Below are 15,161 nucleotides of genomic sequence, written 5' to 3'. Positions count from 1 at the left end.
ATCAACCAAATCAGGAGAAACTGGTGACAAAGGATGGGTACCTCTCAGTAAAGTAATAACACCTGATGGGATAGACCCCATAACTATGGAGAATTCTTTTGGAGAGACAGGAAATTTAAAGTGATCTAAAAATTCTTTATATGAGAATAACAACCCTTGAGAGTTCATTAACTGACTGATCACTAGTATGTTTTTATCAAACCAATTCTGAAAAAATATGGATGTATTCTTGTATAAAGCATTACAGTTATTCCAAATAAAAGATCTGTGGGGTGAAAAGTTGTGCTTGAATATTAGTGACCAAGCCAAGAGAGTCTGCCTATGAAGAGCAGATAATGTAGCTGGTAGTTTATCAATTTTGTAGTTACACATGAGAAGAAAATCAAGTCCACCAAATTGAGAGAAAACATAATTTGGAATAAAGTTCCACAAAGACACTGGGTTCTCTCTGGGGGAAGTCGTGGCCTAATGGTTAGAGAGTCGGATAATAAAAAAAGTTTATTCTCTCCTGCAGTTATTCCTGAAGAGGGGTGGAAAAATTACCTACCGTTACATATACGATCACGACTGGATTAAAATCCGGATAAATTAGCCAACTAAACTAACAGTTATCTGTCACAGAAAGGTGGAGATTCCGTCCAAATATGCTAATAATGCTAAAAAGCTAACCTTAACTGGAAATTCCATAAAGCAATTTCAAAAATTTACAACGCCAACAAAGCAATTATCTGCTTAATTAACGTTAATGTTACTGACAACTGTACAAATAAAAAATATTTTAACAGTATTCTTACCGTGTTCAGTCCTCTTCAACCTGGCCGGTGTTGTGCCTATTTTTGACTCCCTGCCAAATTATTACCCCCCTCGTTGAAATAGCTACCTGATTGCCTAATCCTAACCCCACCCCTAATCCTAACCCCTACCCCACGCCTAACCCTAAACCTACCAAAACTAGGGGGGGTAATAATCTGGCGGGGGTCAGAATTGGCACTACACCGGCCGCTCCACTCTGAGGAGGACACCGGGGGTGGTAAAAAAACAAAAAACGCATTCTGATGGAGAATCCAGCAATGAGTCCGCTAAATGACGGGGCATATTCTGGGCGAATGACCAAACAGAGTCTGACTGTACAGAGGGGCTGCCAATTTGAGGGCGGATCCGCCCCGGAGTCTGTTGCTATCAGGGAGGCATCTACATTGTCATCTGAGGAGATTACAAAGATTAAACGAGTGTTTTTTAAACTGAAACATGAAAAAACATAAACTGAAACATGAAATCTGGAGTTATCTGCTTTTGCCAAAAAACAACTGTGGGAGTTATCTGCTTTTGCTATAAAACAAACTTTTAATGTGGAAAAAAAAACATACTTTCAATTAACTTTAATTTTGCAAATTATGTGTATTTGTTTAAGTTATTAATCAAAACAACCCAACTGCAGTTTGATTGATATTACTATAAATGCACAAGAAAAAAACGTGATTTCTGAAAAAATAAAAATGGAGTTATCGTTTTTTGTAAATGAACTCTTCATATATAATGAATATGTAATATAATGTGTATTGTATATTTTTATATATATATATATATATGCAGTATATATATATATATATATATATATATATATATATATATATATATATATATTATACTTTTTAATTTTCCATCAATCACAAAGCATTAATTAGTATCTTATAATTTTTTCACTTTCTCAGTCTTCAGAAGGAGAAATGGATGAATGTCAGAGTGGGTGACATCATCAAACTGGAGGACAAACAGTTTGTGGCAGTGAGTTTTCCTCTATAGTCCTTCATGACATTAATTAATTAAACTTGGTTTAATAAAATAAGAAGACACTTTACTAGCTCAGCAGTCTCAGACATTACTTGCAGTAATTCAGGGTCATGTACGCATTAATGTCTGATCCATTTGCTCTTGAATACGGCACTGTGATATTGATCCAGTAGCCAAGGTCTAATTCGCTGATTATGCATCTGGTTATGTAACTGTCTCTTCGAGTATGAACAGCAGTTCAGGTGTCTTGTTAATATGCTAAATGCAGTTTTGGTCTCACTGCATAACATATTAGTGCTATTTTAATATGATATAGATTCTATTATAGTTTTTAGTGATGTATTGAATAGCTTTTCTTTTTGTACTACTCAAATTTCATTTTAATTATAGTTACATTTGAGTAATTTTGTCATGTGCTCTCATCATTTTTATTAACTTTTGTTTAAAAAAAAATATTTCTATTTAGATTTATTTTTATTTCAATTTTAGATTTCATTTGTTTTATTTCCAATTATTAAAGTGTGTCAGCTTAAACTAAACAAAAATTGCATTTGGATTACTAATATTTATATTTAATTTTATTTCAGCTTATTTTAATTGCCAGAAATATTTGAATAGTTTTAGCTAATAATAACACGTCTGTATATGTGTTACAGGCTGACCTGCTCCTGTTGTCCAGCAGTGAACCACATGGCCTCTGTTACATTGAAACTGCAGAACTTGATGGGTATGACTGTGTTTATTTCTTGAATTTACTGTGTAACATGATTTCATGCTTCCAGTGCAGCGCAATAAAAAGTCTTTGTTTTTCTGCCACAGCGAGACGAACATGAAGGTGCGTCAGTCACTGTCTGTTACCTCAGAGCTGGGAGATCCTAATAACCTGGCCCAGTTTGATGGTATGTGATTTGGTATCGAACACGCTCCAAATAGATGCAAAAGTTAGCCAGAGTGGAAATGAGAAAGGGAACTAGTAAGAAAAAGAAACAGCTGAGCAATCTTGTGAACTGATAAATGAGGGAACATGTTTGCGTGCAGTATGTTTCAGATTTGCAGAAGTTTATGGAACAAAAATAGAAAGGCAATAAAGGGAATTGCATATTTTCGTGTGGGGGGTCCTGTGTGAATTGCACTCCCTGATAACTTGTTTATTTACATATTTTAGCACAGAATCACTAAAGTAATTATGCAAACTAGATAACAGCACAAACTCATCCAAAGGAAATCTGTGCTAAATAATATAATAAATGATCATACAATAAAATGTATAATTAAATAAAGTTAAACTGTCATTTCTGAAAATAATGTCTTAAGTATGCATGATGGAGTGCTATAACAATGCAGATAACATCAGGATAAATTTGATTATGGGCTAGTGAATAGATGCGCTAAAAATGCAAAAGTGCAACAACTGTTTGACCTCACTACGAGTTAGTTTACTGGAGGAAGTGAGAACAAATGATACAGTGAGTCAAAGTGTGCGGAAAGTAAATTATGTGGTGGACAGTTTCTCAGCAACATTTCTTTAACACTCAACATAATATACTGCCACATACACACACACCATCAAACCTGTGTCGGCACAGACCACCCACACTTCCTGTTTTTAAAGAACAACCAAAAATTCCAAAGCTCACAGGTTGTACCGAGAGCCAGGATGCTGAAGAGTTGGTCATAACACATATTACATAAAATAATAGTGTTTGGATATTTCACATGTGCTGTGTGTATGTGCAGGAGAAGTGGTGTGTGAGCCTCCCAACAACAAGCTTGACCGTTTCTGCGGGACTCTGTATTGGAAAGACTGCAAATACCCCCTCAGCAACCAGAACATGATGCTGCGCGGCTGCGTACTGCGCAACACAGAGAGCTGCTATGGCCTTGTTATTTTCGCAGGTTGGTATATGTGTTTATGTGAATGTGTGTGTGAAATTAGTTTGCATTTTAACCTGTCATGGTGCACCTCAGGTCCTGACACCAAACTGATGCAGAACAGCGGACGGACTAAGTTCAAGCGGACCAGTATAGACAGATTGATGAATACACTGGTGCTATGGGTGAGAAACATTCACTTACAAACCTCTTTCTGAAGATTTCAGCACTGAAATATATAAACAGCATACACTGTGCAAAATTAATGTTTGTAATTTTCCCCTCCTCAGATTTTTGGGTTCCTGGTGTGCATGGGAGTGATCTTGGCCTTAGGAAATGCAGTTTGGGAAAAAGAAGTGGGTGCTCTGTTCCAGAGCTTTCTTCCTTGGGACCCTCCAGTGGACAACTTCCTGTTCTCGGCCTTCCTGTCTTTCTGGTCCTATGTCATCATCCTCAACACAGTCGTGCCCATCTCCCTCTATGTCAGGTGAGAGGGCGAAATGTTGTAATGGAGAGAAAAAGATGAATTATCTAGTGGGAATTGTTCAGGCAGCACTATGGCCAAATAGAAAATATGGAAAATGGACTGAAGCAATAACATTTTTTGAACATAAATGTAAAATTCATATGTGCTGTTTTATTTCCTATTTATTTTAAATGAGGTTTGTCAACTATTCCAGTTATCCAGTTTAGGAATATTTGGATTAATTTTGTTTTTTTTTTGTTTTGTTTTTAGGCATAACTGTTGCTAAGCATTACATTTTAAGATATTCAAAGAACATTTTTACTACAATTATTTGAATATCAATTTAACTGTTTATCTTAAAATTACGTTGTTAGAAATTTAGGCAACTAACTGAAATAAGGTTAAATTGAAGTATTAAAATTACTAACTGGAAAAAAAATCTAAACCTAAGATTAAACTGAAACTGAACTGAAAGGAATGCAGTAAATTAAATCTGAATAATTAAAAAAATACAAAAAAAAAAAATAATAATAATAAAATGACACAAAATTAAACTAATTAAATTACAAGTAATATATAAAATAAGCAAATATAATAAAAGCTAATTTAAAATATTAATAAAAACTATAATAGTATATGAAAAACACTAAAATAAAACACAGTATGATTTTAGGTGATAGATACTGTTTTTATTTGCTGTATACTAGAAGGTAAATACCTCTGTGACAGGCAAAAATCATAATTTTAAGGGGGTTTGTAAACATTTGATACGTTTAGGACCGGCTACTTTTCATGTTAAGGTTATTTTTATGTCAGACAAAGTGAATCATATTCATGAAAAATTAAAATTAAAATCTACTTCTCTTCTATTTTTTTGGGGGGGGAAGTACTAACTTAAAGGGGTCATATGATGCGATTTCAAGTTTTCCTTTCTCTTTGGAGTGTTACAAGCTGTTTGTGCATAGACAAGATCCCTAAAGTTGTAAAGACTAAAGTCTCAAAACCAAAGAGATATTCTTTATCAAAGTTAAGACTCTGCCACGCCCCCCTAAATCGGCTCATTCAAACACGCCCCCACATGTCTACGTCACGATGTGGAAATATTTGCGTAACGCTGAACAAATGTTAACGCAAAGAAAGAAGGCATGGTTTCAGTAACCGCAGCAGTGTTGAAGCAGCTATGTCAGGGAGACGCTGTGTGTTTCTAGGCGAAAGCAAAAGCACTTTTTTTGACCTTCCGAAAGTAGCTGCATTTAGGAATCATTAAGATTACTTACAACAGAACAGCACAACCCAGATGTTATCAAAATGCATTTTAGGGACGACTTTGCTATGACTTTCTGACTTTGCTATGACAATCTGGCGCTTCTGAATCAGAGACTGTATGTTTTGTTATTAGTTTAAGTATTTTCTATTGACTGTTCAATTGCGGAGTTGCGTGTCGTGTGTGTGTGTGTGTGTATGTGTGTGTGCGCACATGTTTGAGAGAGGGAGGGAGAGAGAGAGTGGGTCACATAACAGTGGAGTCAACTGTCTTAATCGCGGCTTGTGTGCAAACACATACTAGCATCATCACTGTGTCTGTCACGCGACTCTGTTCCCATCTCGGGCTTGAAAGCTGAAGCTCTCGATTATGGAAAGGGACGTTACATTTCCGCCGAGTGCTTGCGGTGTTCGGCCAATCACGATGCACTGTGCCAGTTGGCCAATCACTGCACTTGTCGGAAGGAGGGACTTTGTAGAAAACTAAGCGTTTGAGAGAGGCGGTGCATAGAGGACCTAAAATAATGTACAATATTTGAAAAATAAGGTGTTTTTTGAACATTAAAGCATTAACATATTCTGTTACACAAAATATTGATCTTTAAAAAAGCATCATATGACCCATTTAAGTTCATTATACTTAATGCATCCTTTATGCATTGTGTTGCATATTTTGATTTATTTTGTTGTTTTCATGTTTCCTCAGACTTTCCCTAACAGGTAAGAGATTGACCCCATAGACTCCCCTTTTTTCTCTCTTTGACATAACAACAGTCTCCCGTATAACACAGTCCATATAACACCACTAAAATCCTGATCGAACCTTTCTGAACCAGCTCTCTGAATGAGCTCTAACTGTGCCGTGTGGTCCAGTGAACGTAACCCACCTCTGACTGGTACAGACTCGTACAGGATGAACTGTAGCATGGCACTGAGCAGCACCATGGCACAGCACGCACATACCCAAAATCTGTTTTTGCAGTTTTATGACAGATTTGTGAAGTCTCTGTAAATGAAATCTTGCTTTTAATGGTCTGGTAGAGTGTTGTGCCATTGTTTGTCTCAGCTGCATACTAAATAACCTCTGTCTTTAGAACAGGAAAGCTGTGTGTATTTTTGTGTGTGTTTTGTTGTGAGTTTGCCATGTGGTCGGAGATCTGCAGTCAATTTGAGTGCTTCTACTGAAAAGCAAGTCACATTTGCATTGTGATAACCCTCCATCTGTTTCTCTTTCCATCTGTCTAAATCTCTTAGTGTGGAGGTGATTCGTCTGGGTCACAGTTATTTCATTAATTGGGACCGGCGGATGTTCTGCAGCCATAGTAACACAGCAGCAGAGGCCCGGACCACCACACTAAATGAAGAGCTGGGACAAGTGGAGTACATCTTCAGTGACAAGACAGGAACCCTCACCCAGAACATCATGACCTTCAACAAGTGCTCCATCAATGGCCACACATATGGTGAGGAACAACATATGGCAGTTATATCCATGGTATAATGTGCAATCAGCTGGCCATTATAATATATATTAGTCTTGCATCATATTGATGTGGTTTATATGGTAATAATGACCAGCTGACTGTACATTACTTTGCTTATTACATAGCTGCTTTACCAAAAGTAAATAAGTAGACATTAAATGAACAGATAAATGAACAGATTATTATTAACAGATAAAACACATAATCAGTTTATAATTTAAAATTCATCAACTGACACTTTGCATGAATAAAGTGCAAAATATAGCCTGAAACATGTTTTTATTATTCTTATTCTTAATGTTGTTATTATTTTTGAACAAATGGTCATTGAAACAAACAAAAATTAAATAAGCTGTTTTATTTGTGCTCTCTACACACATTAAAAAGCAATTAGATAACAATAATGTTAACATTAATAATAATAATAATTATAATACATTTTGTTACTGGAAAATATATAAATAATTTGTTTTTGAACCTTCAAACAAAAATTAAATGTTTAATTTCTACTGTTTCATTTACCACTGTTTTTATTTATTTAGTGATAGGCATTTAAATAAACAACAAAAAGTAAACAGACAATAATAATAATAAAACATTTTGTTATTAAATATAATTGAATATAAAATAAAACAATAAATAATAATGAATGAAATAATCAAATAAATATAATGCTAAGATTATTTAACAGGGTTGCAGATTTACAATTTGGTGTCTATTTTAAAATAAGATTTGTGTGATTAATGTATATTTTATAGTTATAAACATTTAAATAAACATATTAAATAGGCATACATTAAATAATAATAATGATAATCTAAGGTATATAGATATATGGATAAATCTGCAATGTGTTATATATATGTTTAGAATTATTTATACACTATTATGATATTTATTATTTGTTTTTATTAATATTTGTTATTATTAATTGAATTTTTGTTTAATCAAGATGCCTTCAAATAAGATAGTGAAAATGTCCATCACATAATGCAGTCTATATATGGACAACTGATAGAAAAACTAACAATAAATGATAGTAAATAAAAAAGACAAATTTTAAAAAATATGCAAATGCTTCAGCACAGTTGCAGATTTATGACATATAGTATTGACACATAGACTGATAAATATGTTGTGTTGCAGATCTCATTTCAGTCTGTCTCTCATTTCACAGGTGAGGTGATGAACATTCTGGGAGCTCAGCAGAAGGTCAGTGCTTCCAAGATTCACTTTGTGGAATTAAAGAAATTGTCATTTTTCAGACATTGTTGCTCAGAAAGATCTTATATAATCTGTTATTCTCAGAGGCTCCAGCCCCTGGACTTCAGTGCGTGGAACCTCTTAGCAGACCGGGACTTCTGTTTCTACGACCAGTCTCTGCTAGAGGCAGTGATGGTGGGAGAACCAGCAGTGCATGAATTCTTCCGGGTCTTGTCTCTCTGCCACACGGTCATGAGCGAGGAGAAGAGCGTGGGTAAGGATCTGGAACAGTCTTTGAGAATCGATTATCAGCCTTACTCAGAGAGCCATTTCATCCAATGGAAGAGTTTAAATAAGGTTTACTTAAGGAAGCTGTTGACTTTAATATTGTTAGAAGGAAATTATATAGTAATTCTGGATTGTAACACGATTATTTTATCTGATTATCTGTCCTTTTTCTTGTTGCCCTCCTTGCTTATTGTCTCTGTCTTTCACTTTCTGAAGGAGAGCTGCTGTATAAGGCTCAGTCTCCAGATGAGGGGGCGTTAGTAACAGCTGCACGCAACTTTGGCTTTGTGTTTCGCTCTCGCACACCTGGCACAGTCACCACACAAGAGCTCGGCAAAGCTGTCACATACACGCTCCTCGCCATCCTGGACTTTAATAACATCCGCAAAAGAATGTCTGTCATAGGTAACACAAGCACACACTCTCAGTCCTGCAACTTTGTGAAAAGCACAATATGCAATATGTCGCAAAAATGAAAACGCCACCACATAAAATCATTTAAAAGTTTTGTCAGATTGATTTATTTTTGAGCCCAAACTGTGGCTTGGTACATACACACACACACTTTGTTGTGTGGGTAACTGTGGCAAACTCCAGAGTGTACAGTACAAACATTATTTTGGCTGTAATGCCAGATGGTTTAGCATTGTGCGAAAAAGAAATAGCCAGTAAAATTCCCTTAGGACTGAGAAATCTGGAGACAGCATAAATACTGCCCTGCCAAGCATGATAAATAAGTGGAACATTAGCGCTAAATTCAATACAGAAAGTGTTGTGTGTCATATACACTCTCGTAATGCTGAATTATGGCCCTTATGTTCGGATAAGTGGGGCTTGCATTGCAGCAGCCATTTCATTTTTGTTTGCATATTGTCATTTATGTCCATTTGATCTGTATTTACATGGAAAAGTGAGAAATGTATTGAGTGCATTGCATTGATTTTTCTCTTAATAAGTTTTACGAATTTTTTCTCCATAACAATATCCGAAATATCTTAAAAATAAGATCATTTGTTTTATGATTTATAAAACTAATCATATACCTAAATCATATACAAATACCCAAATGGGTAAGAAATATGCTTAATTCAAGATAAATTATCTGAAAAGAAGTCCGATAATGATAGGACTATGAGATAATGGGAGCTATAATAAGAAAGAGCTTCTCCCATCACTGCAGAGGCACAAGCACAATCTGTAATTTAATGTGTGTGTGTGTGTGTGTGTGTCTCAGTGAGGAATCCAAAGGGCCGTATTCGTCTGTACTGTAAGGGCGCAGACACTGTGCTTTTCGAGAGGCTTCACCCTTGCAACCATGAACTAATGAATATCACTTCAGACCATCTCAACGTGAGTGTTTTGCTTTTTTGGGTTTGTTTATTTTGTTCACTGTTAGCTTAGCACTGTTTGTATGAAGGTCTAAATTACTCCACAGTCTGCTGCTGTCTTTATAAGACAAACAACAGAGCCCTCTAGTGGATATTTTAGTAATTTAGCTCTATTTATTTTATTTTTTTTTACAAAATACTAATTAACTAAACATTATATGGGATTTTTGTTGTAATATAGTTATTTTGTTTAGCAATTAAATGAGCATTTAAAATAGTAAAATATGAATAAAAAGTATATGTAAATATAAGTTTATATATAAGTTTACAGGGTTGCAAAATCAGTCCAATTTAAGATATCACTATATAGGGGAAAATATATCACTACTTAGGGATAAAGTTTGGGACCAAATCATTTGTAGTATGACAAATTCATACTTCATATGAATTTAAAGAAAAGTATTTATATAATTTATTTTTTATTATTTGATTAGTGAATGGTTTCGATGGTTCCTGTTTTTGTAATAGAGAAAGCAATGCTGTAAAATCAGGCACTCAAAGCCTGTATAATACTATTTTAATTATAGATATATTATAGTTTTTAATATTAATTACCGGTATATTATTATTTATAATAGTTTTACTACAGTGAATTTGGGATCAGTATGTTTTTTTAAAAGATATGAATACTTGGTAACCATTTATTTTAAGGTATCCTTGTTACACATACTTACTATTATAATAACACTTAATTATGCATAATTACTTGCAAGTAACCCTAAGCCAAACCCTAACCATATAGTAAGTACATGTAGTTAATGAATATTACTCAATACTTAAATGTATAATTACACTATAACAAGGACACTTTAAAATAAAGTTTAACCGGATACTTTTATTAAGCAAGGATGCACTGATCAAATGAGACAAGAAAGACTATTACACTGTTACAAAAAAATAAAATGCATTTTAAATAAATGCTGTTCTTTCTGTTCATTAAAGAATCCTGAAAGAAATGCATCACAGTTTCCGCAAAAATATTAGGTAACACTTTATAATAACTTTCATTAATAAATCATTAACAAACATTACATAATGCTTAGATCATTAAAATACATTCAAATAGCTAGAAACATGAGCTAATGTGCTTGTTAATGTTTACTAATAAACTTACTAAACATTAAATAGTGAATAATTAGTAAACATTAACAAGCACATTATCTCATATTTTTAGATATCTAAATATATATTAACTAATGACCTGTTAAGCATTATATAATGTTTGTTAGTGATTTATTAATTCAAGTTATTATAAAGTGTTACTTGCTTGAAAATATGTTAAAATAGGAAATTTATTACTATAAATTGTAATAATATTTCACACTATTATGATTTTACGGTTTATTTTTTCTGAATAAATAGATAAATAAATGCAGCCTTGAGAAACCATCATAGTCTTTAAAAAGCGATATCATCATGAGCTGATGTTGACGTGTGTATGTATGTGTTTCTGTAGGAGTATGCAGGTGACGGGTTAAGGACGCTCGCGGTGGCCTATCGGGATCTGTCTGAGGAGCAGTGGGAGGAGTGGTCAGAGCGTTTCCGTGGCGCTGATAAGGCCACAGATTGCAGAGATGACCGGCTGGCTGCAGCCTATGAGGAGATCGAACAGGACATGATGGTGTGTTTGTGTCCAATTCCTTTTGTTTTGTTTCTTTAGCCTTTTTGTTAATAATATTAACTATCTAATCTTTGCCATAGTTGTTGGGGGCCACGGCTATAGAGGACAAACTGCAAGAGGGGGTCCCAGAGACCATTGCTATTCTCTCACTGGCTAACATCAAGATCTGGGTGCTCACTGGAGACAAACAGGGTAAGAACTGCAAAAGAACTGGCCACAACTGTTATCATTTACTTGACATAATTACAACCTTAATATGTATTTTTCTCCTTGTGTGACAGAGACTGCAGTGAATATTGGTTATTCGTGTAAAATGCTGACAGATGACATGACGGAGATCTTCATTGTTAATGGACACACTGTCCAAAGCGTACGTGAAGAACTGAGGTACAATGCTGATGTTTGTCTAATTTGTCCAGCCAATAACCCATGAAATATAAGAGATGTAAGTCTTTCAGGAAAGGCTTTTTCATTTCCTCATCCTCTTATGTGTTTTAGGAAAGCAAGAGAGCGAATGCTGGAGTCCACACGCACCAGAGATGGAGGGAAGGAATCTGAAGCTCAGGGATGGGGTGGTGCATGTGCCTTTGGAAATGGATGTGGAGGTGGTGGTGCTGCTAACTGGAAGCCTGATAAGAGCAAATGTCCCCCTCCTCAGGCTCCGCCCCCCTCTTTATTGGAATCAATCAATGGAGAGTTTGCCCTCATCATCAGCGGACACAGCTTGGTATGTGGAAGCAGTATTCAAGAATGTAACCGGAAGGAGTTAGATATGAATGTTAATGTTATTCATGCTCTTCGGTTTAATTGAAGGGTTTGAGTTGAGTTTAATTAGGTTTATTCAGTGTTATTTTATAATTATTTATATACTACACTAATATTTCTTATTATTTTGAATTAATATTTATTATTAAAATGAATTATTGTTTAATCGAGATGCCTTCAAAAGAGATACCAAAGATGATCATAACCGATGTTCATCACATATGCAGATTGATGTATAAAAGTTTGTAATTTTTCTTCTTTTCATTAACATTTAAATATTAAAATTAAATAAAATGCCAACAATAAAACAACTAACTAGGTTAGATGATTACTAACATTTACATTTTGATTTGCTTTTAAAATTCTATTTATCTATATTTTTATTTCAGTTTTGACTTTAGTAAATTTAGTATTTAATCTTATTAATTTCAGTTCTTTTACGAGGTAAAATTAAAATTTTTGTAAAAAAATGTATATATGTTAAATTATTATTATTATTATTAATTATGCAATTTTATAATTTAATTTTTATTATAACACAGACATTACAAGGAAGACAAAAACTATCAAAAACAGCAACAGTGGGGGAAAAAACACATAGCTCAAAATTGCATAATAATAGCAAACGGGAAAGTAGCAAAATAATCAACTTAAGAAATATGTTAAAGGTCCCATATTGTACACCTTTCTGGAGTTTTATTTTAGGTTTTGATGTCCTTAAGGATATATATTTGAGGTATAAGTACCAAAAACCATCTCAATATATTTTTACAGCTCTTCTCTCGTGAGCTCTGGTAAAAACAGGTCAATTTGGCCTGTCTAATTAATATTCATGAGCCTCTATTCTGATTGGCCTGTTGTTTTTGAGACGATACACGAATGGCCCAACCTCCTTCTATACGTTTTTCCCCCGATTGCTCTGATTCCTCAAGTAATCAGGCAAATCAGGGAATGCAAGCACAAAGTGCTTCTAGTGGCCCCACTCTGGAAGAACCAGCTTTGGATCCCGGAGTTATCTCAGCTGCTAATAGCGGCTCCGTGGCCCATTCCCCTGAGGCGAGACCTCCTCTCTCAGGCGAACAGAACGATATGGCATCCCCAGCCCGAGCTGTGGGACCTGCATCTATGGGCACTCGATGGGACTCAATAGATCTCCCCGAGAATGTCCTGAATACCATTGAACAGGCTAGAGCCCCGTCCACAAGACGCCTCTATGCCTCTATGCCTCGGTCGGTTTTCTCCGCCTGGTGTCAAGCCCGCGGTGAGGACCCGACAACATGTGACATATCAGTGATATTGTCATATCTACAAGAGCTGCTGGATAAGGGCCGCGCCCCTTCCACGCTCAGTCTACGTGGCAGCTATAGCAGCCTCTCACACTCCTATAGCCGGACAGTCGGTGGGCCGGAACAACCTGGTTGTCCGTTTCTGAGGGGATCTAGGAGGCTCCATCCGCCCCGACCCCTCACAGTTTACGGCTCTCACCGTAAACCCTCCCTGTCTTGAGTTTGGGCCTAACGACTCTAAGGTCGTCCTAAAACCAAAACACGGCTATGTCCCTAAGGCGCTCTACACTCCGTTTAGAGCCCAGGTTATTACGCTCTCTGCGCTCCCCTCTTTTGAGGAGGACCAAGAGTTCAACCTTCTCTGCCCGGTCAGGGCATTGAGAATGTACATTGAGCGTTCCGCGCCCTTTAGGCAGACGGAACAATTCTTTGTCTGCTTTGGAGGCCGCACCAAGGGGTCTCCGGTCACAAAGCACAGAATATCTTGATGGTTAGTTGACACTATCGCACTAGCATACTCCTCCCTGGGCCTCCAGAGCCCCATTGGAGTGAGAGCCCATTCCACTAGAGGCGTGGCCTCTTCTTGGGCGTGGTCTAGTGGTGTCTATGGCAGACATTTGTGCGGCGACAGGCTGGGCCTCGCCGTCCACATTTGCCAGGTTCTATAACTTGGATGTCCCAGCCTTACAGGCTCGGGTTCTCTCTGCTTAAATGGCACACGCTTGTCTTAAGCGGTCCCCTCAGGCATTGCCTGATTCTCCAAGAACGCTCTTGGCCCCATTCCTGGTGCTGAGGCTGTACTTATGACCGTTGAAACGATTTCTAGGCTGGACAGACCTCTAAGAGTTTGGTCCTCATGCTTCCTGCAGGATTCTTCCTGCTCATAATTGGTCCCTCTGAGCCTTATTGCTCAAGGCCAGTTTATGTTTGTCGTTTCTCTTCATGGCATGGCGGGATTGTATTTGTTCCCCATAGCGTCTAGCGACGCAGTACGAGTGAAGTATCGACAGGGAACGTACTCGGTTACTAACGTAACCTCGGTTCCCTTAGATACGGAACGAGTACTGCGTACTATGCCATGCCATGCAGCTGCATGACTCAGGTCGTCGCTTCAGTCGAATTGATCTGTTTTCCTATGGCGAAGTGCCCGCTTATATAGCCAGATGACCCCGCCCCTTCTGGCGGGCTTTGCCGCCATAGGCTCGTGCAGCACCGCTGACGAGCCATTGGTTAGTTTTTTATATATGGCCGTGCAGTCATGGCCGTGCAGTCACACTGCGTGATTGAAAAAGTCTTCAGTCCTCGGAGAAAAAGGAGTTTTTCCCATAGCGTCTAGCGACGCAGTACTCGTTCCGTATCTAAGGGAACCGAGGTTACGTTAGTAACCGAGTACGTTTTGCTGGTTCATCTGAGTGCCCAAAACCCCTCTAAAGCCAGCTCACCAACCAGTCAAGACCAGCAAACCAGTTTAGGCTGGTTTAAGCAGGTTTTTCTTCAGCAGGGATATTAAGGAATATTAAGTTTTAAATCCAGCTCACAGGCCAGTCAGGAACGACAAACCAGTTTAGGCTGGTTTAAGCAGGTTTTTCTTCAGCAGGGATATTAAGGAATATTAAGTTTTAAATCCAGCTCACAGGCCAGTCAAGAACGACAAATCAGTTTAGGCTGGTTTAAGCAGGTTTTTCTTCAGCAGGGATATTAAGGAATATTAAGTTTTAAATCCAGCTCACAGGC

At 36.8% G+C, this 15,161-nt stretch overlaps 1 protein-coding gene across 2 annotated transcripts in view; it reads left to right on the top strand.

Moving 5' to 3' along the window:
• Positions 1 to 15,161, top strand: part of LOC306886826 (phospholipid-transporting ATPase ID-like) — a 61,125-nt gene that overhangs the window by 30,633 nt on the left and 15,331 nt on the right. For both annotated transcript variants that reach the window (XM_079444154.1, XM_079444153.1), the window contains 15 exons: positions 1,713 to 1,785; positions 2,448 to 2,518; positions 2,611 to 2,690; positions 3,529 to 3,687; positions 3,760 to 3,848; positions 3,954 to 4,150; positions 6,647 to 6,855; positions 8,054 to 8,088; positions 8,185 to 8,353; positions 8,584 to 8,772; positions 9,602 to 9,717; positions 11,212 to 11,376; positions 11,457 to 11,568; positions 11,658 to 11,763; positions 11,875 to 12,103. In XM_079444154.1, coding sequence (XP_079300280.1) covers positions 1,713 to 1,785; positions 2,448 to 2,518; positions 2,611 to 2,690; positions 3,529 to 3,687; positions 3,760 to 3,848; positions 3,954 to 4,150; positions 6,647 to 6,855; positions 8,054 to 8,088; positions 8,185 to 8,353; positions 8,584 to 8,772; positions 9,602 to 9,717; positions 11,212 to 11,376; positions 11,457 to 11,568; positions 11,658 to 11,763; positions 11,875 to 12,103 — 1,999 coding nt within the window. The remainder of the gene's footprint in view (positions 1 to 1,712; positions 1,786 to 2,447; positions 2,519 to 2,610; positions 2,691 to 3,528; positions 3,688 to 3,759; positions 3,849 to 3,953; positions 4,151 to 6,646; positions 6,856 to 8,053; positions 8,089 to 8,184; positions 8,354 to 8,583; positions 8,773 to 9,601; positions 9,718 to 11,211; positions 11,377 to 11,456; positions 11,569 to 11,657; positions 11,764 to 11,874; positions 12,104 to 15,161) is intronic.

Source organism: Barbus barbus (genome assembly GCF_936440315.1).
Source record: "Barbus barbus genome assembly, chromosome: 21".
Taxonomy (NCBI): Eukaryota; Metazoa; Chordata; class Actinopteri; order Cypriniformes; family Cyprinidae; genus Barbus; species Barbus barbus.
This window is presented reverse-complemented; position numbering and strand designations above follow the sequence as displayed.